This window comes from Oncorhynchus nerka, linkage group LG11 (genome assembly GCF_034236695.1).
Source record: "Oncorhynchus nerka isolate Pitt River linkage group LG11, Oner_Uvic_2.0, whole genome shotgun sequence".
Lineage (NCBI taxonomy): Eukaryota > Metazoa > Chordata > Actinopteri > Salmoniformes > Salmonidae > Oncorhynchus > Oncorhynchus nerka.
The window spans coordinates 43278711-43305608 of NC_088406.1; the positions used below are offsets into that span (position 1 = coordinate 43278711).

Below are 26898 nucleotides of genomic sequence, written 5' to 3' on the forward strand. Positions count from 1 at the left end.
TTAAGGGCTTGTAAGTAAGCATTTCACTGTAAAGTCTACTACACCTGTTGTATTCGCCACATGTGACAAATAACGTTTGATTTGATTTGTGGAGTAAATGAATGTGTTCTCTTCTCATAACAGAATAGAAATAGCCTATAGCTGAAGTGGTTATTCTAGAGAGATCATTCACTACTTCTTGAGAGAATTGAATTCACAGTAGTGTTGCCCTATGTCTATGTCATTAAATCTATTACTCTCCTAAACCAGACATTGTCTTCTGAAATGTAATAGTCATTTATCACCTCAATGTGTAGCCAAAAGGATTTGAACTATTAGTTCACATCTTTCTATCTATAATATTATGACACCCAGGTCAGCACCTCACTACAGTTACGCTGGCATTGTCCCCATCTAAGTTAGTATCCCGCTAAATATAGACCGACCAAAGCTTCTTAAGTTAGAAACCACATAAGTTCCTTTCCGTGAGCAGCGTCCATGAATGAGCACACAGACACTTACTTAAGAGAAAATCCCTGATGTGCGTTTTAATTCTAGATGAGGCATTACGTGATTGTGTCAGAGAATGTCTTCTGGTGTGACGCAGGTGTCGGAGCTGCTCAGTCCCAGCAGGGACCTGGAGAGAATTGGAAACACTACAGGGAAGCACACACAGGGAAAGAACACCGTCTTAGCATCATCTTACAGCGGCCTTAGCTCCCTGCTCAGCCACACTGTGTAGTAGGGACAAGCCAACGCAGCAGCCGCCAACATGTGTGACATGGGGGGATTGGATAATCTGGTGGCGAACACGGCCTACCTTAAGGGGGGTGACGAAAAAGAGATGAGGAAGAGGCGGCGTAGCCTGTCCCTGCCCAAGCCAGAACAGTGTGTGTCCATCCGCGCCGCGGTTGGGAAAGAATTTGAGATGCTCTGCGAGAGGCAGCCCATAGGGAAGAAGTTCTTCCGACAGTTCCTCCTGGAGTCCAACCCGCAGTACGTGGCGGCCGCAGAGTTCCTGGACGAGTTAATCGACTGGGATCTGGCAGAAGGCGCTGGCAAAGATAAGGCGAGGATGAACATCATCAACAAGTTCTGCAAGGCTGACTCCAAGAACTTCCTGTCCTACCTGACGGGAGAGATAGCGGACAAGTGCAAGGCGGTGTCAGACAAGGACTTTGAAGACGTGATGATGGGCAAGGTGAAAGATGCCACGCGGGAGTACCTGAAGGAAAAGCCCTTCACAGAGTACCAGACCAGCCCTAACTTTGACAAGTTCCTGCAGTGGAAAGAGTACGAGAAACAGAAAATCACTGATAAGTATTTCTATGAGTTCAGGACCCTGGGTAAGGGAGGCTTTGGAGAGGTAAGTCCACACAAAGTCTACAGTGCAGCTGCCTAACTGAAAACGGTAGTGAAATATTAAAGTTCAAAAATGTAAACTTAAAAACAGCTTTAGCACTTTTCTAAGGGTATGCAACAGTTACAGTGAGAATGGGGATGGTACAAATACAAATGAAGAAGTCACTAAAAGGGATAATTGTTTGTACCTCATCTAACTACATACTGCCCGGCTAACACATTTGGTTCCTTGAAAGTCATGGGAATGTTACGTTTTTGGTTTCCAATTGGTTCTGGGAACGAAGCCATACGTTTCCTGACCGGTAAAACTTATTCTGAGAACGGAATAAAAAATTTCACCTGTTCTGGGAACATACATTTTTAGGATGCAGGAAGGTTCTGAGAACATTTTACTATGGTTCCCTGAAAGTTTTCCCGGGAGGTTTTATTAACGTTCTGATAACATGTTTCTATAAGACTTTTAATAACACTGCTAGTTTATTTTGAGTCTCCAAGCACAGATAGGACACATGAAAATTCCTTTGCTCAGGCATTAATCATGCAAACACGTTTCTTTTTTATTGTGACATGGCGTCAGTGAGATTATATTGTTATTCTGTTGTCTATCCATGGAATTCGTCCACAACTAATACAAAGCTGTTAATTTTAGTCTATTCAAACAGACCCCATTTCAAAGGAAACAAGTACTGATTAAGTGGGCGCTGGAAACCTGTAGGAAACTTTATGCTGTAATACTGAACAGAAGAGAAGAAAAAAATCTTAACATTCTCTGAACTATTTGAAAAAATTCCCAATGTCAACCAAGTTGGAGAATCTTCCTAGAACGTTACCAACATTTTAATTAAATGTAACCGTGTTTTAACTTTTAGGAAATGTTCTGTTAAATTAATGAAATTAATCAAAAAATCTAAAATAATGGCTTTAAACTATATAACTGATCAATGCACCAACATACCAGGTAATTTAGTGCTTAAAAACAAAAACAAAGTGGATGAGTAAGATATTTGGCTACAGAAGTGCCATTTCTTACCGATCTCTACAGATTCTGTCCAAAAACAAACCCAGTGAAATGACGTCAACACTACTGGAGGAGTTCCTGGCTAGCTAAAGTGGCTAGCTTAGCTAACGAACTAGCGACGTCGGTCGCGGCGTGCGTGACCAGAATGGCACATCGATGAACCACCAAAGACACACCCCATTTCTGTTTAAAAATTAAGAAAGGGGCGGAGTTTTTGAATTTTTCTGTGCCCAATGTCGACCATTAAATGTGCTGAGAATGTTCCAAAAGTAAGCAACGATCCTGCACCATTCCCAGAAAGTTGTGTAAATGTGTATGCAAAACCATAGGACAACCACGCTCTCACCAAGCTCAAAGAAACATGTGATTCTCAAAACGTTTTGTTCTAGCTGGGTGATCTTAACATGCATTTATCAAACATATTTGTTTTAGTCCCTCTCTATCTCTCTGCATAGGTGTGTGCCGTGCAGGTGAAAAACTCAGGCCAGATGTACGCCTGCAAAAAGCTGTGCAAGAAGCGTCTGAAGCAGAAGAATGGTGAGGGCATGGCACTGCTGGAGAAGCAGATCCTGGAGAAGGTTAACAGCCTGTTCCTGGTGAACCTGTCCTATGCCTACGACTCCAAGACCCACCTGTGCCTCGTCATGACCCTGATGAATGGCGGCGACCTCAGGTACCATATCTATAACATTGGTGAAAAAGGCCTTGAAATAGGCCGCATCAATTACTACATTGCACAGGTCACCACAGGAATCCTCCACCTACACGCCATGGATATAGCATACCGAGACATGAAGCCAGAGAACGTGCTACTGGACAGCTTCGGCCAGTGTCGACTCTCGGATCTGGGGTTGGCCGTGGAGCTGCCTGGCGAAAAGACCATCAATCAAAAGGTAAGAGCTCTGATAGGCTGAGATGAACTCCATCCTTGTTTTGGGGCGGCAGGTAGCCTAATGGTTAGAGCGTTGGGCTAGGAACCAAAAGGTTGCTGGACCGAATCCCCCGAGCTGACAAGGTAAAAATCTGTCATTCTGCCCCTGAACAAGGCAGTTAACCCACTTCCCCGGTCGGCCATCATTGTAAATAAGAATTTGTTCTTAACTGACTTGCCTAGTTACATTTGAGAAAATGTTTCATTACTCTATGTTAACAATGATTGAGTTGTTTTTAGAGTTAGGGTGAGATGACATGCTATTTCATGTGAGATTACATAGGGATATATCTATGGATAGGGATCTATCCATAATACCAGGGTTTTACATCATTACCATCCCACTGGGCACAAACTGGTTGAATCAATGTTGTTTCAACGTAATTTGTGATGTATTGGAATCTACGTGGAAAAAGTCACCATTGTTTTGAGGGTGAAATTTCCGCATGGTAACCAAATACTGTATCAACATAGACACACCATGTATAAAATATGTTGAGTTTGTACCTTTTAAAACAACGTCAGATCTTCAAAGTTATATCCATTATCAGACTAAAACAATAGGCTGGGTCACACCTCTTGAGTGTGTTGAGAGATCTCCTCTTAAAAACTAGATAGATTCACTGTTGCTATTGAAGTCATTCCAAAGGGTATAGATTTAACAGAGCAAATTAAATGTGACCATACTCTATCACTCATATATTATCATGAATTATGCTATTTAGGCCTGTATAGCATTTGCAAAGTCATCAACGGCTGAAGTGAACTAAAAATAGCTGAAACAATAGGCCTAAGGTTTCATGTTATGATATTTAATGATACACAACCAAATATCAACATTTGAAAGAGATGTTTCTTCTGCTTGGATAGTTCCACCTGTGACACTGACTTAGTCTGGCTGTAATTCCAGTTTGTCTACAAATTAATAATTGACATGTTGGATTCGCAAACAAAAATCTATTCAAGAATAGGACTAAATCACATCAAACTATTTAAAGTTTCATTTGATTTAGTCTTCTTCTTCAACTTAGACGTTTGGTTGAGATGAAGACGTGAATCCAACAACAAATTATTAATTTGTAAACAAACAGCAATTAAATTCAGTGGCACAGATGAAACTATCCAATAAGAAGATACATCTCTGAAATAGAACAAATAGCCTGACAAGTTAACCAATTATATGTTGAATTCACGTCTCCAACTCAACCAAAAATAAAAGTTAAAGAATGGGATTATGCCAGTGGCTCAGATGGAACAATCTCCTTTAAATGTTGATATTTGGTTGCATTGTAAACCAAACACTATTCAATATTACTTTTGTGATAGCCTTAACTTTAGGATATTTAGTGTTTCTTACAAGTTAATGTAACATTCAACCTTAAGATGAATAACACATCCATGGCCACATTTTGAGATTACTGTAAATATACTATACTATTACTTCGTATGTAATCATATAAAGCGTGCATGTTTAATATAGCATGCATAGGTCCCTCCAGGTCTGTGGAGATCTTCACAATTGCTGTACTAATCTGTGAAGAATCTCAAACGGAATTGATCACTTGCACCATATAATTTTAATGTTATCTCCACTGCAATCCAGGTCATTTGGTTCTGCTATTAGATTAAGAGCAGTGATAACACATTCATCTGAACTCATTATCTAACATTGTATTCCCATTTGAACATTGTTGTGCTTTTAGGTGGTTGAAAGAAAGCATAGTGATAACACATTGGAAATTCAACTAACTTTTGCCTGTCTTTTTGAGTGGGTGAATATACAGCCGACTCCTGATTAATGCAATGACATACAAATATCTGAGGAGCCAATAAAAAGGTTTGCCTATATTTGAATTGGAACTGGTCCGTGAACTACAACACACTTCACTCTCATTAACCTTCAGTCACTCACTCACTGTTGAGTGAGACATTTGAGGCCTAAAACAGGCTTGTCCCATTGGGGCCTAAAACAGGCTTGTCCCATTGGGGCCTAAAACAGGCTTGTCCCATTGGGGCCTAAAACAGGCTTGTCCCATTGGGGCCTAAAACAGGCTTGTCCCATTGGGGATTGGCCTTGGTCAAGGGGCTCAGCGCGTTAGCCCACAGCCCACTAATCTTAGCATTACTCAGAGGTGGCTGGGATCTGTCTGCGAGGAGAGGCTCAGTCCCAGTGGGTATCCACTCAGTGGAGAGTGGTGCAGCCCAGGGGGGGCTCAGATCAGGACATGGCCTCAATAGAGGGCCTACTGGAGGCTGGTGCAGGGGAAACCTGGTGCAGGCATGTGGTGCTGATGTTACGAAAGAGCTTTGGTAGAATTCAGGGATACAAGGTAACAAGGTAATACAAGGTATTACAAGGTAATACAGGTAACGAGTGGAGGACAGAGGAGCCTCTTAAAGAAGAAGTTACAGGTCTGTGAGAGCCAGAAATCTTGCTTGTTTGTAGGTGACCAAATACTTATTTTGCACCATAATTTGCAAATAAATTCATTACAAATCCTACAATGTGATTTTCTGGATTTTTTTTCTCATTTTGTCTGTCATAGTTGAAGTGTACATATGATAAAAATTACAGGCCTCTCTTATCTTTTTCAGTGGGAGAACTTGCACAATTGGTGGCTGACTAAATATTTTTTTGCCCCACTGTACATACATACATATCACACACACCCATACATACGTACACCATTTTCCTCTTCCCGCTCGGTGCTTCTCTCACCCCATGCCCATCATTGCGTCTCTCAATACATACATTTTAAACAAACTTACAAACAGAAATTAAACAAAAAAGCTCATTTTAAACCAAGAAGTTAGGTTCCACACATGGAACGTACAGTGTAGTTCTGAAATACATAGATCCCCGCCATTATAAGAGATTCCTTGCAGGGTAGAATCAATTAATAAATCAATCAAAAGTTGTGCTATGCCACAACCAATTTGCCACGCATTAACTAAGTGAAGCATTGTGCTCTAGTCCAAAGTTGATTTAACACAGAGCATTTTGTTGCTATGATATGGAACCTTAGAACTAGGCCTAACCCCTCACTTCTCTTTCTCTGTTTCCTTCTCTGTCATCAAACCTCTGTCCTCTCCTCCTCCCCTCCTCCCTCTCCTCAGGCTGGCACAAGTGGCTACATGGCCCCAGAGATCCTGAAGAAAGAGCCTTACCGGATGTCAGTGGACTGGTGGGCACTGGGCTGCAGTATCTACGAGATGGTAGCAGCTCGCCTGCCCTTCAAGGACTATAAGGAGAAGGTGCAGAAGGAGGAGGTGGCACGGCGTACCCTCGAGGACGAATGCAAGTACGAGCACAAGAACTTTGACGAGGGCACCAAAGCCATCATCAACCTCTTCCTCAAGAAGAAAATTAACGAGCGTCTGGGATGCAGGACCAAGTAAGAGCTGACCGCAGTTTCAGCCCAGAGATATTCCTGACTACATGGCCGGACCAGGAACAACTCTAGGGCCCTCTAGAGGTTTTCCTGGTCAGTTCTAGGTATCACATAAGGTGGTTTTGGGGGGGGTGTATATTTCTCTGACTTCAGTGTGCTTCTTTGTTATCCAGGAACGAGGACCCAAGGAAGCACGAGTGGTTCAAAGGCATTAACTTCCCTCGACTGGAGGCGGGGCTGATCGACCCACCCTGGGTCCCCAAGCCCAACGTGGTCTACGCCAAAGACACGGGGGACATCAAAGATTTCTCTGAGATTAAGGGTGTCGTGTTTGACGACAAAGATGACAAATTCTTCAAGGAGTTCAACACGGGGGCGGTGCCCATTGCATGGCAACTGGAAATGATTGACAGCGGACTTTTTGACGAGCTGAACGACCCCAACAGGAAAGAGTCGGCCGCTGGACTGGACGACGAGGAGAAGAAATCAAAATCCTGCACGCTTTTATAAAATCTCCTCTATACTATAGTTAGCTTTGAAAATTACAAAAGTCCTATCTCATTAAGAACATTGTGACGATAATCATAGCCACAAAAAAAGATGTGAAGTGGTAGTAAAATCCAGAGCCAGGTCAAGACACATATTTCCACCACTTCACACATTTTTTTGTGGATATGATTCTTCCTGCTCTATGACATTGTAATGATCATGATAAGCCACAGCACTTACGATGATATCAGGAATCGATAAGGTGATTTTGCCTATATCAATGGGCAGGGTCAGTGTCTGTGGTAGAATCAACAGGAAACAGCTAGACTAGAGCTGGAATGGGGACTGTGCTTTACAGGCACTGGCAGAGTTGCGGTAGCAGGCTTCTACCACAAGGTGTCCCCAGATATCTAGATATGTGGATATTCACAAGTCTTCTCAATATTGACCTGCTTGAAACATCTTGCCTTTTTTTAAATGCATATGGTACCTTTGCATTTTTGAGTGAGATGTGGTTTTATTGGATTGCAAAGCTTTAACTCTTAAAGCCTTAGAGAGCATGAACTCTCACATCTTCACAACTATATTCCAATGACCAACAAACTCCCAAACCACATTTTAACAAATGTATAATAGACCTGTAAAATGGATCTCACTGTGTTCAGTCTTATAAGCTATTTTGTAATAGTGATATGTAGGGTTTCTTTTAAGTGCACTATAACAATGTATATGCTAACTTATTTTCACCCATTAGTTACATTTAAAGGCCCAATGCAGCTGTGTTTATATCAATATCAAATCATTTCTGGGTAACAATGATGTACCTTACTGTAATAGTATTCCATTAAAATGAACAAAAATAGATTTTTAGCAAATAACTATTTCTCAAGCAAGAATGTTGCTAGGACTGTCTGGGAGTGGTCTGAGTGGGGAGGGAAAACTGAAAACTAGCTGTTATTGGCAGAGATGTTTGGAACTCTCTTTGTAATTGGTGATGTCACCAGGCAAGCCAAAATGTCCCGCCCATGCAAACCTGCTGATTAGATCCTGTGTAGATTGTATTTTCAACAAGCAACTATCAGGAAATAATACTGATCAAACTGTGTTAGTTTCATCAGCTGTTGCACAATATAATACAAAACACAGGAAAAAAACATCAGTTTGACTGCACTGGGCCTTTACGAATGTGTGCGCACCACAATGCACCTTACTAATTAAGCATGTTCATTTAATTAAGAGACCGAGATGATCATAGAGGATTTTGGTGTCTGTGTGGACATTATAGTCTTTGTATGAGTTGAATGGATCTCAGGAGAATGTTCAATCAAAAGCTGGTCCTCGTTTGTGCTTGTGTCTTTGTTACGTTGAGCTTCTTGAAGTGACATTTGATTTGCAATTCTTACAGTGTACATCTCTCTTTCTTTTTTTGAAAGGATTGGGGATTCTTGTGGTATGCTGAATGGAAAGGTGATATGTGCAATAGGAAATTGTTGAAAATCAAAGAAATAATGAATGCTTTTTATATATTTATCTTTGTGAATGTTCTTTTTATTTCCCTGTATAATCTGTGTATTATCAGTTTAAATTGAACCTCAAGTACCCTTTTCTCTGCCTGAATTTCTCCCACTTGATTTGAGAGCCCGTATGTTTAATGTCACAGTCTTTTGCCCTAGCGAATTCACCTCCAACCGCCTCAATACTCACAATACAGATATCATCTAACCCTGCTAATTGCATCCATCTTCCACCATTCAACACTCAGATCAGATTTCAACCCGTTTATGTTTTCATAACATATTACTGCCAGGGCTCCATCTTTAATCCGATAAATATCCTTTACTAAAGGATGGAAAACCCAAACTCTGGCGTGTAAGTCTTACAGTTCGGCGAAACACAGACAAATTTGTGAACAGGTTTTTAATGTGTGGGACATAAACGTGCTAAATCCTGTGAGAGGCAACCTAACAGGACTGAGATGTTCTGTTGACGCGTGTCTTCCTGCGAATTAGAAGGGGTTTAGATAGAAACCCAAGACACAGCCGGAGCCTCATCACACTTAATGGCAGGCGAGGGAGTCATCTGTGGATGACGTGTTGACAACATCAACCCGTCGTCAGGTCTCGTGGAGACATGTTTTTACCAGGCGCCTATGACCTTCAACAAATGTTTAGTCCCTGGGCCTTTTGGAGCAAGGAGCAAGGAGTGCAACTGTGGCCTTCCAACGCTGCACCTGCTGCAACCTCGGCCTCCACATGTACACACTCCTGTCCTACACACACACACAGACACACACACCTGTTACCTCTGTTGTGGCAGTGGGTATTAGAGATCAAAGCGGGACAGGGTGTAATTTGGGATATGTGTTTGGTACGTGCTTATGCACAGGATTAACTTCAAAGGGCTGCAGCACACTTCAGCTCTGGCATCTCCAGGGTGTTACCCCCTTTTCCTCCTTTGCGTGTGTGTGTGTTTGCCCCGTGTGTGTGCACATGCGTGTGTATAATATGCACATGCGTGTGTAGTGTAGGTTGAGAAATGGGTAAACATTAGACACAGATCCTATTGTCTGTCCAGAGGGAGAGCCCAAGACAACAGCGTGGGAGGATGAGGAGGAGGGCTGGGCATGGCTCCCTGTCTGACACTCCACTCCAGGCAGTTTACTTTACCACAGGGGAACTGTTTAGCTTTTGGTTTACATTCAATTTCTCCAGCTTCATTGCTTGAATTTTTTACATTTCCACAATTAAGTGAATTCCTACGCGCCATCCAACAGAAACATGGTGTCTGTGTCTGACGTGCTTCCCCTCCAAGGCCTAATGTGTTGTATCCATGAATCCAGACCCCAGAGCCCCCTGCCAGTATGGAGAAGAGGTAGGAGTAGCAGGCCTGGGAGACACAAAAACACACGTATATGCACACACACACACACACACACACACACACACACACACACACACACACACACACACACACACACACACACACACACACACACACACACACACACATACTGCATCCTCTCTCTACCACGGTCCCAAATTACATCCTCCTTCTGCCACCATCACCTGTCACTTACAATAGAGACCTTTCCATCAAACACCAAATCCCAAGGAAACAGGTTGGTTGGAGCTCATCATAAGTTATTTATTGAATCCTGAAGTCTGAGTGTGCTGCAGTGTACCGCTTACTACTGTGTCTTGCCTCCAGAATGTAGGGTGGCAGAAGAACAACACATCAAAAGAGTGAGAGAGGATATATAATGATAGAGATACGTTATAGAGGAAACATTTTACGACTTACGTGTGTGTGTGTGTGTGTGTGTGTGTGTGTGTGTGTGTGTGTGTGTGTGTGTGTGTGTGTGTGTGTGTGTGTGTGTGTGTGTGTGTGTGTGTGTGTGTGTGTGTGTGTGTGTGTGTGTGTGTGTGTGTGTGTGTGTGTGTGTGTGTGTGTGTGTGTGTGTGTGTGTGCACGCGCGCGTAAGAGATAGTAATAGTGTCTGGATGCAGGTATGATTCCTCCCTGTCGGATCTGTCTCCCATAACCATAACACACAGTAATTTAAGTTGTCAGGTGCTACGCGTGCGTCTCCAGTTGTAATTTAATTATGCATTCTTTGTTGCGGTAGTAAAATGACTGAAGGTTGGCACAGCAGGCAGTCTGGACTGGATCCAAGGCCATCGCAGTGTGTGCACTCAGATCATGTCCCCTCACATGTCTCTACCTCACTTAACTTCACAGTGTGTGTGTGTGTGCGTGCGCGCGCACTCAGATCCTGTTCCTTCGCCTGTCTGTGCCTCACTTAACCTAACACTGTATACCCATGACCCAGGCAGCCTCACGGTGGAAATCTATTTTACTTTCATTTCAATCCCAGTCCATTCAGGGAATTTGATGGAAATTAAATGAATGAGTTTTTAAAAAAAAGTTTTAATCTGTAACTATAGATACTTTTCTGTGCTTGAATTGATTTCATCCCACCTCTGAGCTGTTTTCCATGTCCACGGGTGAAAACAAGTAGGCCAAAATTGATGATCCTCAGCCACCCTTTAAGACTTTACAGTGCAGTACCGTGCCCCAGACCTGGATTCAAAAACTATTTGAAACCTTTCAAATACTCTGAGTGTTTACTCTAGCCAGCCATTCGTGCCATGTGGGCGGGGTTTGCCATTTTGGGAATAATCTATTGGTCTGTTAAGCCAGGAATACTCAATAAAGCTCAGATAAAGTATTTGAAATTCTATCTGAACCCAGGTCTAATCCTCAGTCCCCTGTTAAGTTTACAGTTGAGAAGTCAAGTGCAGTACACTGCCCTCACTCTGTCTTATTTTGACAGATACACTAATTTAAGAATCACTACTTTGGTATCTGTGGCCCCATCTCGCTAGACTGTCGATCAGTTGGTATTTAGGTCCAACTGAGCTCAAGTTGCCTTTTCAATCACTGTAGCCGAACGCCTGTTGTAAATACTTTCACTGGTAACATACCAATACCACATATCTAAGCTATGTGTAACTCAATCTGTCATATTTATAGTTCTGTTGAATGACGTTTTACATGCAAAGGCAAGCAAAGATACAGTAGTGTGCACTACAGATGAATGAACTAGACAGACCATTTTATATGAGAAACCACACACACACACACACACACACACACACACACACACACACACACACACACACACACACACACACACACACACACACACACACACACACACACACACACACACACACACACACACACACACACACACACACACACACACACACACACACACACACACACACACACACACACTGAGGCTAGGCAGAGCATGCATGTGTGTTGTGCTGAGAGCAGGCAGTGTGTGACACTCCCACTGCAAGGGGTCAAGACTTCACAGCTGTGTAAGGAAGAACTCTGTGATATCCGGGTAAGCTGATAGGCTCCTCTTTACATATAGTGTATAGAGCATTTTGGAACCCATGGAAGGATGTTGTTCCCTAGAGGAACATACTGCATTGAAGGAGTGGGTGTGGCACATTAAGGAGAGACTTGTCTGATGTCAGTCTGTTACCACCCTCAAAGTAGTGTTGTGTGACTGTATGTCATACTGTACATGTTATCAACATTATCCCTCTTTCACAAGTTATTGTCCCACATGATGAAATCGGGGAGGGGACTGTGGATCTGTCGCCATCCGTTAGTATGTTCGTTCGTCACACTCCATATCTCAGACAGCACTGGGATGATTTTGACTAAACTTTGATGAATGATACGTCTTGGCATAGAGATCCGTCAGTTACAAAATTACACTGATTGGCCCAAGAGCAGCGTTGCATCATTCGTGGGGGAAGACGTGTTTATTGTTGCCTTGTTTACCATTTTGAGAGTTCACATTACTCGTGTGGCCACCCTATGGCCTGTATACAATGTACATCGACGTGACATTTCATTGTAGTGATCAGGGTTAGTCAGTATGGGTTAGAATTGTGTTATATCACTGTTATATCATTTTACTGATTAGCCATTTGTGTTACCAGATCTCCATGCTGTTTGTGGAAGGATCCGCAGGCCTTCCTCTGTGTGGAGGAGCGCAACCCTGGAGAGGCATTGCCAGATCTCCTCTCAGCATCACTCTGTAACAAACGTTGCCCCTGTGGGCCATTAGGAATAAAGCCATCGTCATGCTTTAGGGCGCAGCTGATAGGCCCTGACAGATTGAGTCCCCCTCTGGAGCTCAGCCTCTCTGCTCTCAGACATAATGGAGCTTTATTAGAACTCCAATCTCCCCAGAGAAACCTAGTTTCCCAGCATGACCTGCTCCACTCTTGGCCCCTGATTGGCTGACGGCCCCTGACGCTCTCCCACCCATGCTCTGATTGGTCGGGGCTATCCCGCGGCAGAGGAAACGGATAGGACACATGCAGTAAATCAGATGGGCCCGGGCATACCTCCAGCCAGGACAAAACACCCAAGGAAGCAAATTAGGTATTCGGACTCTGTAAAAGTCTCCAGTTTGCACAGCGGCATATAATCTCTTTAACTGAGATACACAGATGTCTCTGTACGAAGTTCTCTCAAAGCCATACTGTAGCACTTACAGTACAGCTATGCCAAAAACTACTTTGAGTCATCAAACTACCGGAAATCAGTCCATTTCAATGGAAGACGGAAACGCACGGAGACATTAAGCGATTTAACCGTGGGCGACAAGAGACCAGGCAACCACAGTTTGTCAAAGCTGAACTTCATGAAATGAACAGCGATAAGCCCACTTGATAACCAATCAGAGGAAGGAGGGTCTTACAAATGAGCTTTGACACCATGCTGGAAAGGCCTACAACCCCCCATGCTATTTTTATCCTGTACCCACAAAGGGAGATCTTGGAGGTTCCTTGCTACAAAGCAAAGCTCCTGGCCCACAGGGGCAACAGCCGTACTGTTAGGCGGGTTTGGCCCATTTAGACTGAAGTGGGTGTCTGGCCTGATGACAACCTGAGCCGTGACTGATTCATGGGCAGCGTTGATATGATCCTATCTCTGACAGGAAGGTTTAACACAGACACACTGAGCTGTAGGGCCCACTCACCTAAACAGGATAGACCACAGAGTGACACATCTATTGGATAGACACTTTAGTCTGTCATAAGCATATAATGATGCTTATACAATAATCATTTAATAGGATCTCTATGGTCATATGCCTGATCTCTGTCACCTTACCAGGATCTGTGGTCCATCCAATGGAAGCTACACTAACACCCAGAGTGGTCAGGATGTGAGCAAGTCTTGCTTCCCTTCCTCTCTCATTGACTCTCTGTCTTTCAGGTCCTCTGTCACATATCCAGTCTCTCTTTGTATACTGTAGGCCTACTGTATCCTATGCGTGTAAAAGAACAGACCATGATATGCAATGCTATGAGGTTTGTCTGCCAAGGAAACCTGCAACTGCAGCCTTTAAGCCCACTGTGATCTCTGAGATCTGCTTCCTGTGTTGTACAGTATGTTATAGGGGTGCTCTATCTCCCTCTACCTCTATGGTGGTGTGTATGGGAGGAGGGGATGGCGGTCTGAGGAACTTCCTTACATTCTTCACGCTAAACCTCCCTCACTGCACTCACAAGGCTTAAAAATCCCTGTTCTGCTTTCTGAGCGGTTAGTTACATAGTTACCAACAGATTGCACACCTGAGGGGTCATTTGTTCAAGGGCCTTTCCCGAGTTAAGACACCTCTGGATTACAATGGGTTATGATGGATATGTTTAGGGAACAGTCAAAGCTCTCTCTCTCTCTCTCTCTGTCTGTCTGTCTGTCTGTCTGTCTGTCTGTCTGTCTGTCTGTCTGTCTGTCTGTCTGTCTGTCTGTGTCTCTCTCTGTCTCTGTGTTTTGTTCTTAACTGACTTGCGTAGTTAAATAAAGGTAAAATAAAAATTAAAAATATGATTTCTTGCAGCTAAGTGGACTACGTCATAACTAGCCATAGGGAAACACATTCTTGAATAAAGGCTTTCTGTATAGCAATACCTTTGTGGCAATCCTGTATGTATGGGGATTGTAACGGTGGCTGTCAATAGTTCCTTCGGAGGTGGGTTTGATGTGGAGGTTTCAATAAATCAGTCATACAAACACTAGCTGGAACAAGTCAGGGGAAAGAGATTCGGCTGCACATACTCAACGTGAGGTGTAGTTTTTCCAGGAGGAGGTTGAAGGACAAGGATGAGGTGCGACTAGACGAAAGCATCCAGCAGGCTTTGGGACAAAATAAACAGTCTAAAGTAGATTTCCTACGTCCCCATGCAACCAAAATACCCTGTGTCTGTTGGCTGCCACTGAATGTGTGCTTTATACTCTCACACCTAGAAGAATGAACCACATATTTGGTGGGGGTGTGCTGCCAATCGTAGGTGTCCATACTTTGGAACGAATACAGAAGTACAGATGTGGCCCTACTCTTAACCTCTGCAGCCATGGTTGATGCTAGCTCTCTGCTAGCTCTCTCTCCCTGAGGAAGCCTGTGCTGACTCTGTGGTAATGCTCTCAGGCACAGCGGCAGTAAAGTGATCCACAAGCTATCAGCAGGCGATCAGATAGCAGGAGGGATATCAGTGCCATCTCAGGCATGTCCCAACTCCTGGGTTGGGCTGCATTCTCTCCATTACACTATACTGTATTTTGGGTAATGTTACGATACTACAGTACCAGTCAAAATCGGACCGCCAGACTGCCTATCAGGGGAGTGACTGTTCATCTTTGTGTTTTTGTAGTTGTTTTTTGTTTTCTCCAAGTTTCCTCTATGTCACCCAAACCAGATGTAGCAGCGTTACCTGTCAACACAAATCAAAGAAAGTGACTCCGAGATGCAGAGTTTCCCGAACCTGAAATATCCAGTCACGTTGAAACACAAACTGCAGCTCAGATTCTATTCAGATGGTATAGGCCTGGTCTTGAATAAAACACAAACTTCTTCTGCTCCAAATGGTTTTACACTTTTTAAGAACAAGGCATAACACTGTCTGACTTGGCCCCCACCCCCATATGCCAAAGTTTATCATACAAGTTTCTCTTTGTATCCATTTTTAAACATTAAGGAAAATAATTGAGCCTTTGTATGAGGGAGGTTGTTTATACAACAGCGCCATCACCAGGAACAAGAGAAAGACCCCGCTCGGAGTCTGGGGGCTGGGGACTAGAGGTGGAAGAGGGAGAGACTCTGAGTCTGGGGGCTGGGGACTAGAGGTGGAAGAGGGAGAGACTCTGAGTCTGGGGGCTGGGGGCTGGGGACTAGAGGTGGAAGAGGGAGAGACTCTGAGTCTGGGGGCTGGGGGCTGGGGACTAGAGGTGGAAGAGGTAGAGACTGAGTCTGGGGGCTGGGGACTAGAGGTGGAAGAGGGAGAGACTCTGAGTCTGGGGGCTGGGGACTAGAGGTGGAAGAGGGAGAGAGTCTGGGGGCTGGGGACTAGAGGTGGAAGAGGGAGAGACTCGGAGTCTGGGGGCTGGGGACTAGAGGTGGAAGAGGGAGAAAAAGGAGCTCTTTGAGTGACAGTAATTTAGGAACCTGGGCTTTTTATGATTTTCCTGCTTTAAGTAAAACATGCAGTTCTGGGTACAGCACTTGGGACCAAATCAAAGGCGGATTTTTCCTCGTCAGATTTTGTGTGTGAGGGTTATACATCTCCTGTCTATTTGTGTGTGAGGGTTACACATCTCCTGTCTATTTGTGTGTGAGGGTTACACATCTCCTGTCTATTTCTGCGTGGGGGTTACACATCTCCTGTCTATTTGTGTGTGAGGGTTATACATCTCCTGTCTATTTGTGTGTGAGGGTTATACATCTCCTGTCTATTTGTGTGTGAGGGTTATACATCTCCTGTCTATTTGTGTGTGAGGGTCACACATCTCCTGTCTATGTGTGTGAGGGTTATACATCTCCTGTCTATTTGTGTGTGAGGGTTATACATCTCCTGTCTATTTGTGTGTGAGGGTTATACATCTCCTGTCTATGTGTGTGTGAGGGTTATACATCTCCTGTCTATTTGTGTGTGAGGGTTATACATCTCCTGTCTATGTGTGTGTGAGGGTTATACATCTCCTGTCTATTTGTGTGTGAGGGTTATACATCTCCTGTCTATTTGTGTGTGAGGGTTATACATCTCCTGTCTATGTGTGTGTGAGGGTTATACATCTCCTGTCTATGTGTGTGAGGGTTATACATCTCCTGTCTATGTGTGTGTGAGGGTTATACATCTCCTGTCTATTTGTGTGTGAGGGTTACACATCTCCTGTCTATGTGTGTGTGAGGGTTATACATCTCCTGTCTATGTGTGTGTGAGGGTTATACATCTCCTGTCTATGTGTGTGTGAGGGTTATACATCTCCTGTCTATTTGTGTGTGAGGGTTACACATCTCCTGTCTATGTGTGTGTGAGGGTTATACATCTCCTGTCTATGTGTGTGTGAGGGTTATACATCTCCTGTCTATGTGTGTGAGGGTTATACATCTCCTGTCTATGTGTGTGTGAGGGTTATACATCTCCTGTCTATTTGTGTGTGAGGGTTACACATCTCCTGTCTATGTGTGTGTGAGGGTTATACATCTCCTGTCTATGTGTGTGAGGGTTATACATCTCCTGTCTATTTGTGTGTGAGGGTTATACATCTCCTGTCTATTTGTGTGTGAGGGTTATACATCTCCTGTCTATGTGTGTGAGGGTTATACATCTCCTGTCTATGTGTGTGTGAGGGTTATACATCTCCTGTCTATTTGTGTGAGAGGGTTACACATCTCCTGTCTATGTGTGTGAGGGTTATACATCTCCTGTCTATTTGTGTGTGAGGGTTATACATCTCCTGTCTATGTGTGTGTGAGGGTTATACATCTCCTGTCTATGTGTGTGTGAGGGTTATACATCTCCTGTCTATTTGTGTGTGAGGGTTATACATCTCCTGTCTATTTGTGTGTGAGGGTTATACATCTCCTGTCTATTTGTGTGTGAGGGTTATACATCTCCTGTCTATGTGTGTGTGAGGGTTATACATCTCCTGTCTATGTGTGTGTGAGGGTTATACATCTCCTGTCTATTTGTGTGTGAGGGTTATACATTACATTTACATTACATTTAAGTCATTTAGCAGACGCTCTTATCCAGAGCGACTTACAAATTGGTGCATTCACCTTATGACATCCAGTGGAACAGTAGTGCATCTAAATCTTTTAAGGGGGAGGTGAGAGGGATTACTTTATCCTATCCTAGGTATTCCTTAAAGAGGTGGGGTTTCAGGTGTCTCCGGAAGGTGGTGATTGACTCCGCTCTCCTGGCGTCGTGAGCGAGTTTGTTCCACCATTGGGGGGCCAGAGCAGCGAACAGTTTTGACTGGGCTGAGCGGGAACTGTACTTCCTCAGTGGTAGGGAGGCGAGCAGGCCAGAGGTGGATGAACGCAGTGCCCTTGTTTGGGTGTAGGGCCTGATCAGAGCCTGGAGGTACTGAGGTGCCGTTCCCCTCACAGCTCCGTAGGCAAGCACCATGGTCTTGTAGCGGATGCGAGCTTCAACTGGAAGCCAGTGGAGAGAGCGGAGGAGCGGGGTGACGTGAGAGAACTTGGGAAGGTTTAACACCAGACGGGCTGCGGCGTTCTGGATGAGTTGTAGGGGTTTAATGGCACAGGCAGGGAGCCCAGCCAACAGCGAGTTGCAGTAATCCAGACGGGAGATGACAAGTGCCTGGATTAGGACCTGCGCCGCTTCCTGTGTGAGGCAGGGTCGTACTCTGCGGATGTTGTAGAGCATGAACCTACAGGAACGGGCCACCGCCTTGATGTTAGTTGAGAACGACAGGGTGTTGTCCAGGATCACGCCAAGGTTCTTAGCGCTCTGGGAGGAGGACACAATGGAGTTGTCAACCGTGATGGCGAGATCATGGAACGGGCAGTCCTTCCCCGGGAGGAAGAGCAGCTCCGTCTTGCCGAGGTTCAGCTTGAGGTGGTGATCCGTTATCCACACTGATATGTCTGCCAGACATGCAGAGATGCGATTCGCCACCTGGTCATCAGAAGGGGAAAGGAGAAGATTAATTGTGTGTCGTCTGCATAGCAATGATAGGAGAGACCATGTGAGGTTATGACAGAGCCAAGTGACTTGGTGTATAGCGAGAATAGGAGAGGGCCTAGAACAGAGCCCTGGGGGACACCAGTGGTGAGAGCACGTGGTGTGGAGACGGATTCTCGCCACGCCACCTGGTAGGAGCGACCTGTCAGGTAGGACGCAACCAGCGTGGGCCTCGCCGGAGATGCCCAACTCGGAGAGGGTGGAGAGGAGGATCTGATGGTTCACAGTATCGAAGGCAGCCGATAGGTCTAGAAGGATGAGAGCAGAGGAGAGAGAGTTAGCTTTAGCAGTGCGGAGCGCCTCCGTGATACAGAGAAGAGCAGTCAGTTGAATGACTAGTCTTGAAACCTGACTGATTTGGATCAAGAAGGTCATTCTGAGAGAGAGATAGCGGGAGAGCTGGCCAAGGACGGCACGTTCAAGAGTTTTGGAGAGAAAAGAAAGAAGGGATACTGGTCTGTAGTTGTTGACATCGGAGGGATCGAGTGTAGGTTTTTTCAGAAGGGGTGCAACTCTCGCTCTCTTGAAGACGGAAGTGACGTAGCCAGCGGTCAGGGATGAGTTGATGAGCGAGGTGAGGTAAGGGAGAAGGTCTCCGGAAATGGTCTGGAGAAAAGAGGAGGGGATAGGGTCAAGCGGGCAGGTTGTTGGGCGGCCGGCCGTCACAAGACGCAAGATTTCATCTGGAGAGAGAGGGGAGAAAGAGGTCAGAGCACAGGGTAGGGCAGTGTGAGCAGAACCATCGGTGTCGTTTGACTTAGCAAACGAGGATCGGATGTCGTCGACCTTCTTTTCAAAATGGTTGACGAAGTCATCTGCAGAGAGGGAGGAGGGGGGGAGGAGGATTCAGGAGGGAGGAGAAGGTTGCAAAGAGCTTCCTAGGGTTAGAGGCAGATGCTTGGAATTTAGAGTGGTAGAAAGTGGCTTTAGCAGCAGAGAGAGAAGAGGAAAATGTAGAGAGGAGGGAGTGAAAGGATGTCAGGTCCGCAGGGAGGCGAGTTTTCCTCCATTTCCGCTCGGCTGCCCGGAGCCCTGTTCTGTGAGCTCGCAATGAGTCGTCGAGCCACTGAGCGGGAGGGGAGGACCGAGCCGGCCTGGAGGATAGGGGACATAGAGAGTCAAAGGATGCAGAAAGGGAGGAGAGGAGGGTTGAGGAGGCAGAATCAGGAGATAGGTTGGAGAAGGTTTGAGCAGAGGGAAGAGATGATAGGATGGAAGAGGAGAGAGTAGCGGGGGAGAGAGAGCGAAGGTTGGGACGGCGCGATACCATCCGAGTAGGGGCAGTGTGGGAAGTGTTGGATGAGAGCGAGAGGGAAAAGGATACAAGGTAGTGGTCGGAGACTTGGAGGGGAGTTGCAATGAGGTTAGTGGAAGAACAGCATCTAGTAAAGATGAGGTCGAGCGTATTTCCTGCCTTGTGAGTAGGGGGAAGGTGAGAGGGTGAGGTCAAAAGAGGAGAGGAGTGGAAAGAAGGAGGCAGAGAGGAATGAGTCAAAGGTAGACGTGGGGAGGTTAAAGTCGCCCAGAACTGTGAGAGGTGAGCCGTCCTCAGGAAAGGAGCTTATCAAGGCATCAAGCTCATTGATGAACTCTCCGAGGGAACCTGGAGGGCGATAAATGATAAGGATGTTAAGCTTGAAAGGGCTGGTAACTGTGACAGCATGGAATTCAAAGGAGGCGATAGACAGATGGGTAAGGGGAGAAAGAGAGAATGACCACTTGGGAGAGATGAGGATACCGGTGCCACCACCCCGCTGACCAGAAGCTCTCGGGGTGTGCGAGAACACGTGGGCAGACGAAGAGAGAGCAGTAGGAGTAGCAGTGTTGTCTGTGGTGATCCATGTTTCCGTCAGTGCCAAGAAGTCGAGGGACTGGAGGGAGGCATAGGATGAGATGAACTCTGCCTTGTTGGCCGCAGATCGGCAGTTCCAGAGGCTACCGGAGACCTGGAACTCCACGTGGGTCGTGCGCGCTGGGACCACCAGATTAGGGTGGCCGCGGCCACGCGGTGTGGAGCGTTTGTATGGTCTGTGCAGAGAGGAGAGAACAGGGATAGACAGACACATAGTTGACAGGCTACACAAGAGGCTACGCTAATGCAAAGGAGATTGGAATGACAAGTGGACTACACGTCTCGAGTGTTCAGAAAGTTAAGCTTACGTAGCAAGAATCTTATTGACTAAAATGATTAAAATGATACAGTACTGCTGAAGTAGGCTAGCTGGCAGAGGCTGCGTTGTTGACTATGTAGGCTAGCTGGCAGTGGCTGCGTTGTTGACACTACACTAATCAAGTCGTTCCGTTGAGTGTAATAGTTTCTACTGTGCTGCTATTCGGGGCTAGCTGGCTAGCTAGCAGTGTTGATTACGTTACGTTGCGTTAAAAGAACGACAATAGCTGGCTAGCTAACCTAGGAAATCGCTCTAGACTACACAATTATCTTTGATACAAAGACGGCTATGTAGCTAGCTATGTAGCTAGCTACGATCAAACAAATCAAGCCGTTGTACTGTAATGAAATGAAATGAAAAATGTGATACTACCTGTGGAGCGAAGCGAAATGCGACCGGATTGTTGAGTGCGGAAGTTCTGTTCGGTAGACGTTGGCTAGCTGTTGGCTAGCTAGCAGTGTCTCCTACGTTAAGGACGACAAATAGCTGGCTAGCTAACCTCGGTAAATTAAGATAATCACTCTAAAACTACACACTCTAAACTACACAATTATCTTGGATACGAAGACAGCAAAGACAACTAGCTAACACTACACTAATCAAGTCGTTCAGTTGAGTGTAATAGTTGTGCTGCTAATCGGTAGACGGTGGACTAGCTAACGGTGGACGTTAGCTAGCTGGCTAGCTGCAGGGCAGTGTAGACTGCGTTAGGACGACGAAATACGATAATTACGCAATTATCTATGATACAAAGACGGCTATGTAGCTAGCTAAGAGGAAATTGCTAAGATTAGACAAATCAAACCGTTGTACTATAATGAAATGTAATGAAATGTAATACTACCTGCGGACCGAGTGCAGATGCGACCGCTCGCTCCAACCCGGAAGTTACAATTACATCTCCTGTCTATGTGTGTGTGAGGGTTATACATCTCCTGTCTATGTGTGTGAGGGTTATACATCTCCTGTCTATGTGTGTGTGAGGGTTATACATCTCCTGTCTATGTGTGTGTGAGGGTTACACATCTCCTGTCTATTTGTGTGTGAGGGTTATACATCTCCTGTCTATGTGTGTGTGAGGGTTATACATCTCCTGTCTATGTGTGTGTGAGGGTTATACATCTCCTGTCTATTTGTGTGTGAGGGTTACACATCTCCTGTCTATTTGTGTGTGAGGGTTATACATCTCCTGTCTATGTGTGTGAGGGTTATACATCTCCTGTCTATGTGTGTGTGAGGGTTATACATCTCCTGTTTATTTGTGTGTGAGGGTTATACATCTCCTGTCTATTTGTGTGTGAGGGTTATACATCTCCTGTCTATGTGTGTGAGGGTTATACATCTCCTGTCTATTTGTGTGTGAGGGTTATACATCTCCTGTCTATTTGTGTGTGAGGGTTATACATCTCCTGTCTATTTGTGTGTGAGGGTTATACATCTCCTGTCTATGTGTGTGTGAGGGTTATACATCTCCTGTCTATTTGTGTGTGAGGGTTACACATCTCCTGTCTATGTGTGTGTGAGGGTTATACATCTCCTGTCTATTTGTGTGTGAGGGTTATACATCTCCTGTCTATTTGTGTGTGAGGGTTACACATCTCCTGTCTATTTGTGTGTGAGGGTTATACATCTCCTGTCTATGTGTGTGTGAGGGTTATACATCTCCTGTCTATTTGTGTGTGAGGGTTATACATCTCCTGTCTATTTGTGTGCGACTGTGTGCGACTGTGCGTGGACTCGGCGAGCGTGTACATGCGTGTGTCTGCCCATGCGTGTGTAAGAAATTAAACACTTTGTCAAAGAGAGTGGGAACATGAAAAACTCAAGACTCACATTATCATGTTCATCTGGGTCCTCTGGTCTGGAGATATCAACATATAAGCATGTACTGTACCACAGTTCTCTGAGTCATGAGAGGTTCACACAAACTGCTTGCAAAATTGTACGACATCTGTTTTTATCCTAGCATAATCCCATTGTGTCCCTCGCTAAAGTGGAAATGTTTTGACCCATGTCCTTGCCCTCAGCCGTCCTGAAGAAAAATATTTTGTTTTCTATTATCTTGCAGACAACAGAGATGTTTATTTTGCTCACAACCCAATGTATTTTGCTTACATTTTGTCGACATTATATAGAAAATGAGATATATTTTTAAAGTCCAGCATCTTCATGCCTACTGACAGGATTTACGGCACAAAAGCCCTGTGTAATCTCATAGCAAGCTGTCACCACCTCCAACAATGTCGATGTGGAGCAAGAAATGAACAGGAGGCCTCATGACCCTCTCGCCTTAGCCCGCCTCCGTTTCGTGCATACAGCGCTCAGGGAGGCTTGAGGTTTGGAGGTTTCAAAACCACAGTGACCTTTTTTCTCCCTCCGCTTAATTTCTGGAGTTTTCCCCTCCGAAACGACACACTGGATAAATTATGTTCAGCATGAAGGCCTCCTTGTTCACTCAAAATAAAAAATAAAGCAAGACACTCTGGTCTGGTGACAGAAGTTCCAGAACTTCCAAATAAATTCCCCTGAAGCATGTACTTTTGGGTGCTCTAGTTGGCTGCAGTGTGACTAGTGGCCGACGGACATGAGATGGAGAGGACTAGTGGTGGAGAGGAGAGAAGAGGAGCCGGTCTCATTTCATCATGATGGATGAGCCTATTAGCTGTTCGAAGTAAGCCCAGGTTTAGCCTTACACCTCACAACCAGCGCTTCGTGGCAGACATATGTTGATTATGGCAGGGGAAATGATGAGGATGAATGCAGTGGTTATGGAGGTTTGGACAATGCAAAACAGTTGGCTTTTATACTAAGATTGGGAGAGCCCTTCAGTCCGGTGTGACATGTGACAAACAGACCCAACTAAACAAATTCAATATTATACGCAGTGCTTTCAGAAAGTATTCACACCCCTTGACTTTTTCCACATTTTGTTGTTACAGCCTGAATTTAAATGGATTAAATGGATATTTCTGTCACTAGCCAACACACATACCACACAATGTCAGTGGAATGGAATTATGTTTTTCGGAATTGATACAAATGAATAAAAAATGAAAAGCTGAAATATCTTGAGTCAGTAAGTATTCAACCCCTTTGTTATAGCAAGCCTAAATAAGTTCAGGAGTAACAAGTTTCTTTGACAAGTCACATAATAATTTGCACGGACTCATTATGTGTGCAATAATAGTGTTTAACATTCTTTTTGAATGACTACCTCATCTCTGTACCCCACAAATACAATTATCTCTAAAGTCCCTCAGTCCAGCAGTGAATTTCAAACACAGATTCAACCTCAAAGACCAGAGAGGCCTCGTAAGGAAGGGCACCAATTGGTAGTTGGGTAAAAACATAATAAAAAAGCAGACATGTAATATATTTTTGAGAGTGTTGAAGTTATTAATTACACTTTGGATGGTGTATCAATACACCCAGTCACTACAAAGATACAGGCCTGTTTCCTAACTCAGTTGCCGGAGAGGAAGGAAACCGCTCAGAAGATTTCACCATGAGGCCAATGGTGACTTTAAAACAGGAGTTTTTTTTGCCTCTAAAAGGAGTAAACTGAGTAAACTGAGGATGAATCAACAACATTGTAGTCCACAATACTAACTTAATTGACAGAGGGAAAAGAAGGAAGCCAGTACAGAATAAACATATTCCAAAACCTATTCGCAACAATATTTTTGGGGGTATTTTATTAGGATCCCCATTAGCTGTTGCAAAAGCTACTAAACACTAAAGTAATATTGCAACAAAAAAATGCAAAGCAATGAACTTCTTGTCCTGAATACAAAGCGTTATGTTTGGGGCAAATCCAATACAACACATTAGTAACCGCTGCCAAAGGTGATGTGAATACTTATGTTCATGAGATATTTTTGTATTTCATTTTGTAAAATCATGTTTTCATTTTGTCATTATGGGGTGTTCTGTGTAGATGGGTGAGAGAGAAAAAATCTATTTAATTAATTTTGAATTCAGGCTGTTACACAACAAGATGTGGAATAAGTCAACAGCTATAAATAACTGCATGAATACTTTCTGAAGGCACTGTTTAAAATTCATTCAAATAGTCTATGCTGCTCATGTGCCATTCAGTCATGCACAAATATCCACGTTGATTCTTTTTCTGTTGTTACTCTGTAATATAATAGTTGATACTAAAATAATTATCAAGGTTTAAGGTTCCTCTCCCGGGAGATGTTGGTGGCAGGTGCCACTACCCCCATTGATAGTGTAAGGACCTGAGAGTCTAGTCCAGTATAAAAAACATGTTAGCACAATACATTGGTCCCTGTGTCATTTTACTCCTTAACCAACCCCTCCTGCACATGTACATGCAAACTGCCACCTCACACACATGCGTGTGCACATTAACACACACACACACACACACACACAGTTTATTAATAGGACTTGTTTGGCCAATAAAACTCGCTGGTAATCCTTAGGGGGCAGGAGTGAGAGGGGGTCTGGGTGGGGGTAGGGGGTCTGAGAAGAGGGTTCAAAGATAGATGCCGTCCCACCCACTGCTTGTCCTCCAGCTGATCCCTCCCTCTGCCCTCTACTCCTTTACCCCCTTGCCTCACTGTTGCCATTTTCCTCCAGCTGTAGATGGTGCTAGGCCATAGGTGATAACAACCATGAGAGATTACACTGTTGGTTACACTGATATAGTATCTATCTCTATGATATTGTACCTCTGTAAGATTAAGGGAGATACTGAGGATCTTCACAGGATCTGTGAGAACACTGACTGCTTTGATTGCCATGGCATTTTACACCAATAGGAAGGGAGTGGGGGCAAATTATGTCATTCAATCGCCACATGATTGGCTTGTTGACCTGTCTGTCAACCTTTCACTATATAGAAATCCTCAGATGTAGTTGAAGTCCTCTGATGTCCTTTTATCTCCCCAGACATCAAAGTGGGAAAGTATGATTGAAGAAGGAGTACTGGACACATAGATATTAGAGTGGCCTTGTTTTCCCCATGTACGCTGCCAGGTTGTGATGTATAAATAGGTGGGCTGTGTCAGTGTGTGTGACCACAGTGCCGAGGGGGGTTGTGTGTGTGACATGGGGGAGGGGGCTGGGGAGTTGTGGCAAGGGTCTGGAGGCTGGCGGTGCTCTCTTATGTGCTGAGACCCAAGAAGCCGCCCCGGGAAGGTGGTGACGGGTGGCCAGAAGGGCACGGATTCAGAGTATTTGGGTGTTAATTGAACTTATTGGTCCGCTATTCACAGCCTTGACGTGACGGTGATTTAAGAGACTAGTGTGAGAGAGAGTGGGATAGAACAGGCTATCTGATGATCGCTGCTCCTCAGAGGTGACTGGGGCACAGCAAGGCTGGGAGGGCGACAATCCGTAGCCTCCATTTTGTTAGCGACGAGATAAGGAAATAACTTACTTACTGCTTCATGCCACTCTGATAGTACACTGAGTGTACAAAACATTAGGAACATTCTATGACAAACTGACCAGGTGAATTCAAGTGAATGATCCCTTATTGGTGTCACTTGTTAAATCCACTTAAATCAGTATAGATGAAGGGGAGGAGACAGGTTAAAGGATTTTTAAGCCTTGAGACAATTGAGATGGATTGAATTGGCAGGGGGTGAATGGGCAAGATATTTAAGAGCCTTTGAATGGGGTATGGTAGTAGGTGCCAGGTGCACTGGTTTGAGTGTGTCAAGAAATACAATGCTGCTGGGTTTTTAATGCTCAACAGTTTCCCGTGTGTATCAAGAATGATCCACCACCGAAAGGATATCCAGTCAACTTGACACAACTGTAGGAAGCATTGGAGTCAACAAGGGTCAGTGTCCCTGTGGAACGCTTTCAACACCTTGTAGTCAAATTGGGGCTGTTATGAGGGCAAAAGGAGTGTAAAAAAACAATATTAGGAAAGTGTTCTGATTTTTTGTCTCTCAAACTCAGGTTCATTCTAAAATACAAAGGAGAGAAA

At 44.6% G+C, this 26898-nt stretch overlaps 1 protein-coding gene across 1 annotated transcript; it reads left to right on the top strand.

The window, feature by feature from the left end:
• Window positions 1-584: 584 nt before the first annotated feature.
• On the top strand, window positions 585-8767 carry LOC115136915 (rhodopsin kinase grk7a-like). Its single transcript, XM_029672827.2, has 4 exons — window positions 585-1345; window positions 2815-3252; window positions 6408-6685; window positions 6856-8767. The coding sequence occupies exons 1-4, from the start codon at window positions 752-754 to the stop codon at window positions 7190-7192; spliced, it is 1647 nt and encodes a 548-aa protein (XP_029528687.1). The 5' UTR covers window positions 585-751; the 3' UTR covers window positions 7193-8767.
• Window positions 8768-26898: the final 18131 nt, after the last annotated feature.

Coding starts and splice junctions, on each gene's coding strand:
- LOC115136915 (XM_029672827.2), top strand. CDS start 752: ATGTGTGACATGGGGGGATTGGATAATCTGGTGGCGAACACGGCCTAC. Junction 1,346..2,814: donor GTAAGGGAGGCTTTGGAGAG/GTAAGTCCACAC, acceptor CTCTCTGCATAG/GTGTGTGCCGTGCAGGTGAA. Junction 6,686..6,855: donor CGTCTGGGATGCAGGACCAA/GTAAGAGCTGAC, acceptor TTTGTTATCCAG/GAACGAGGACCCAAGGAAGC.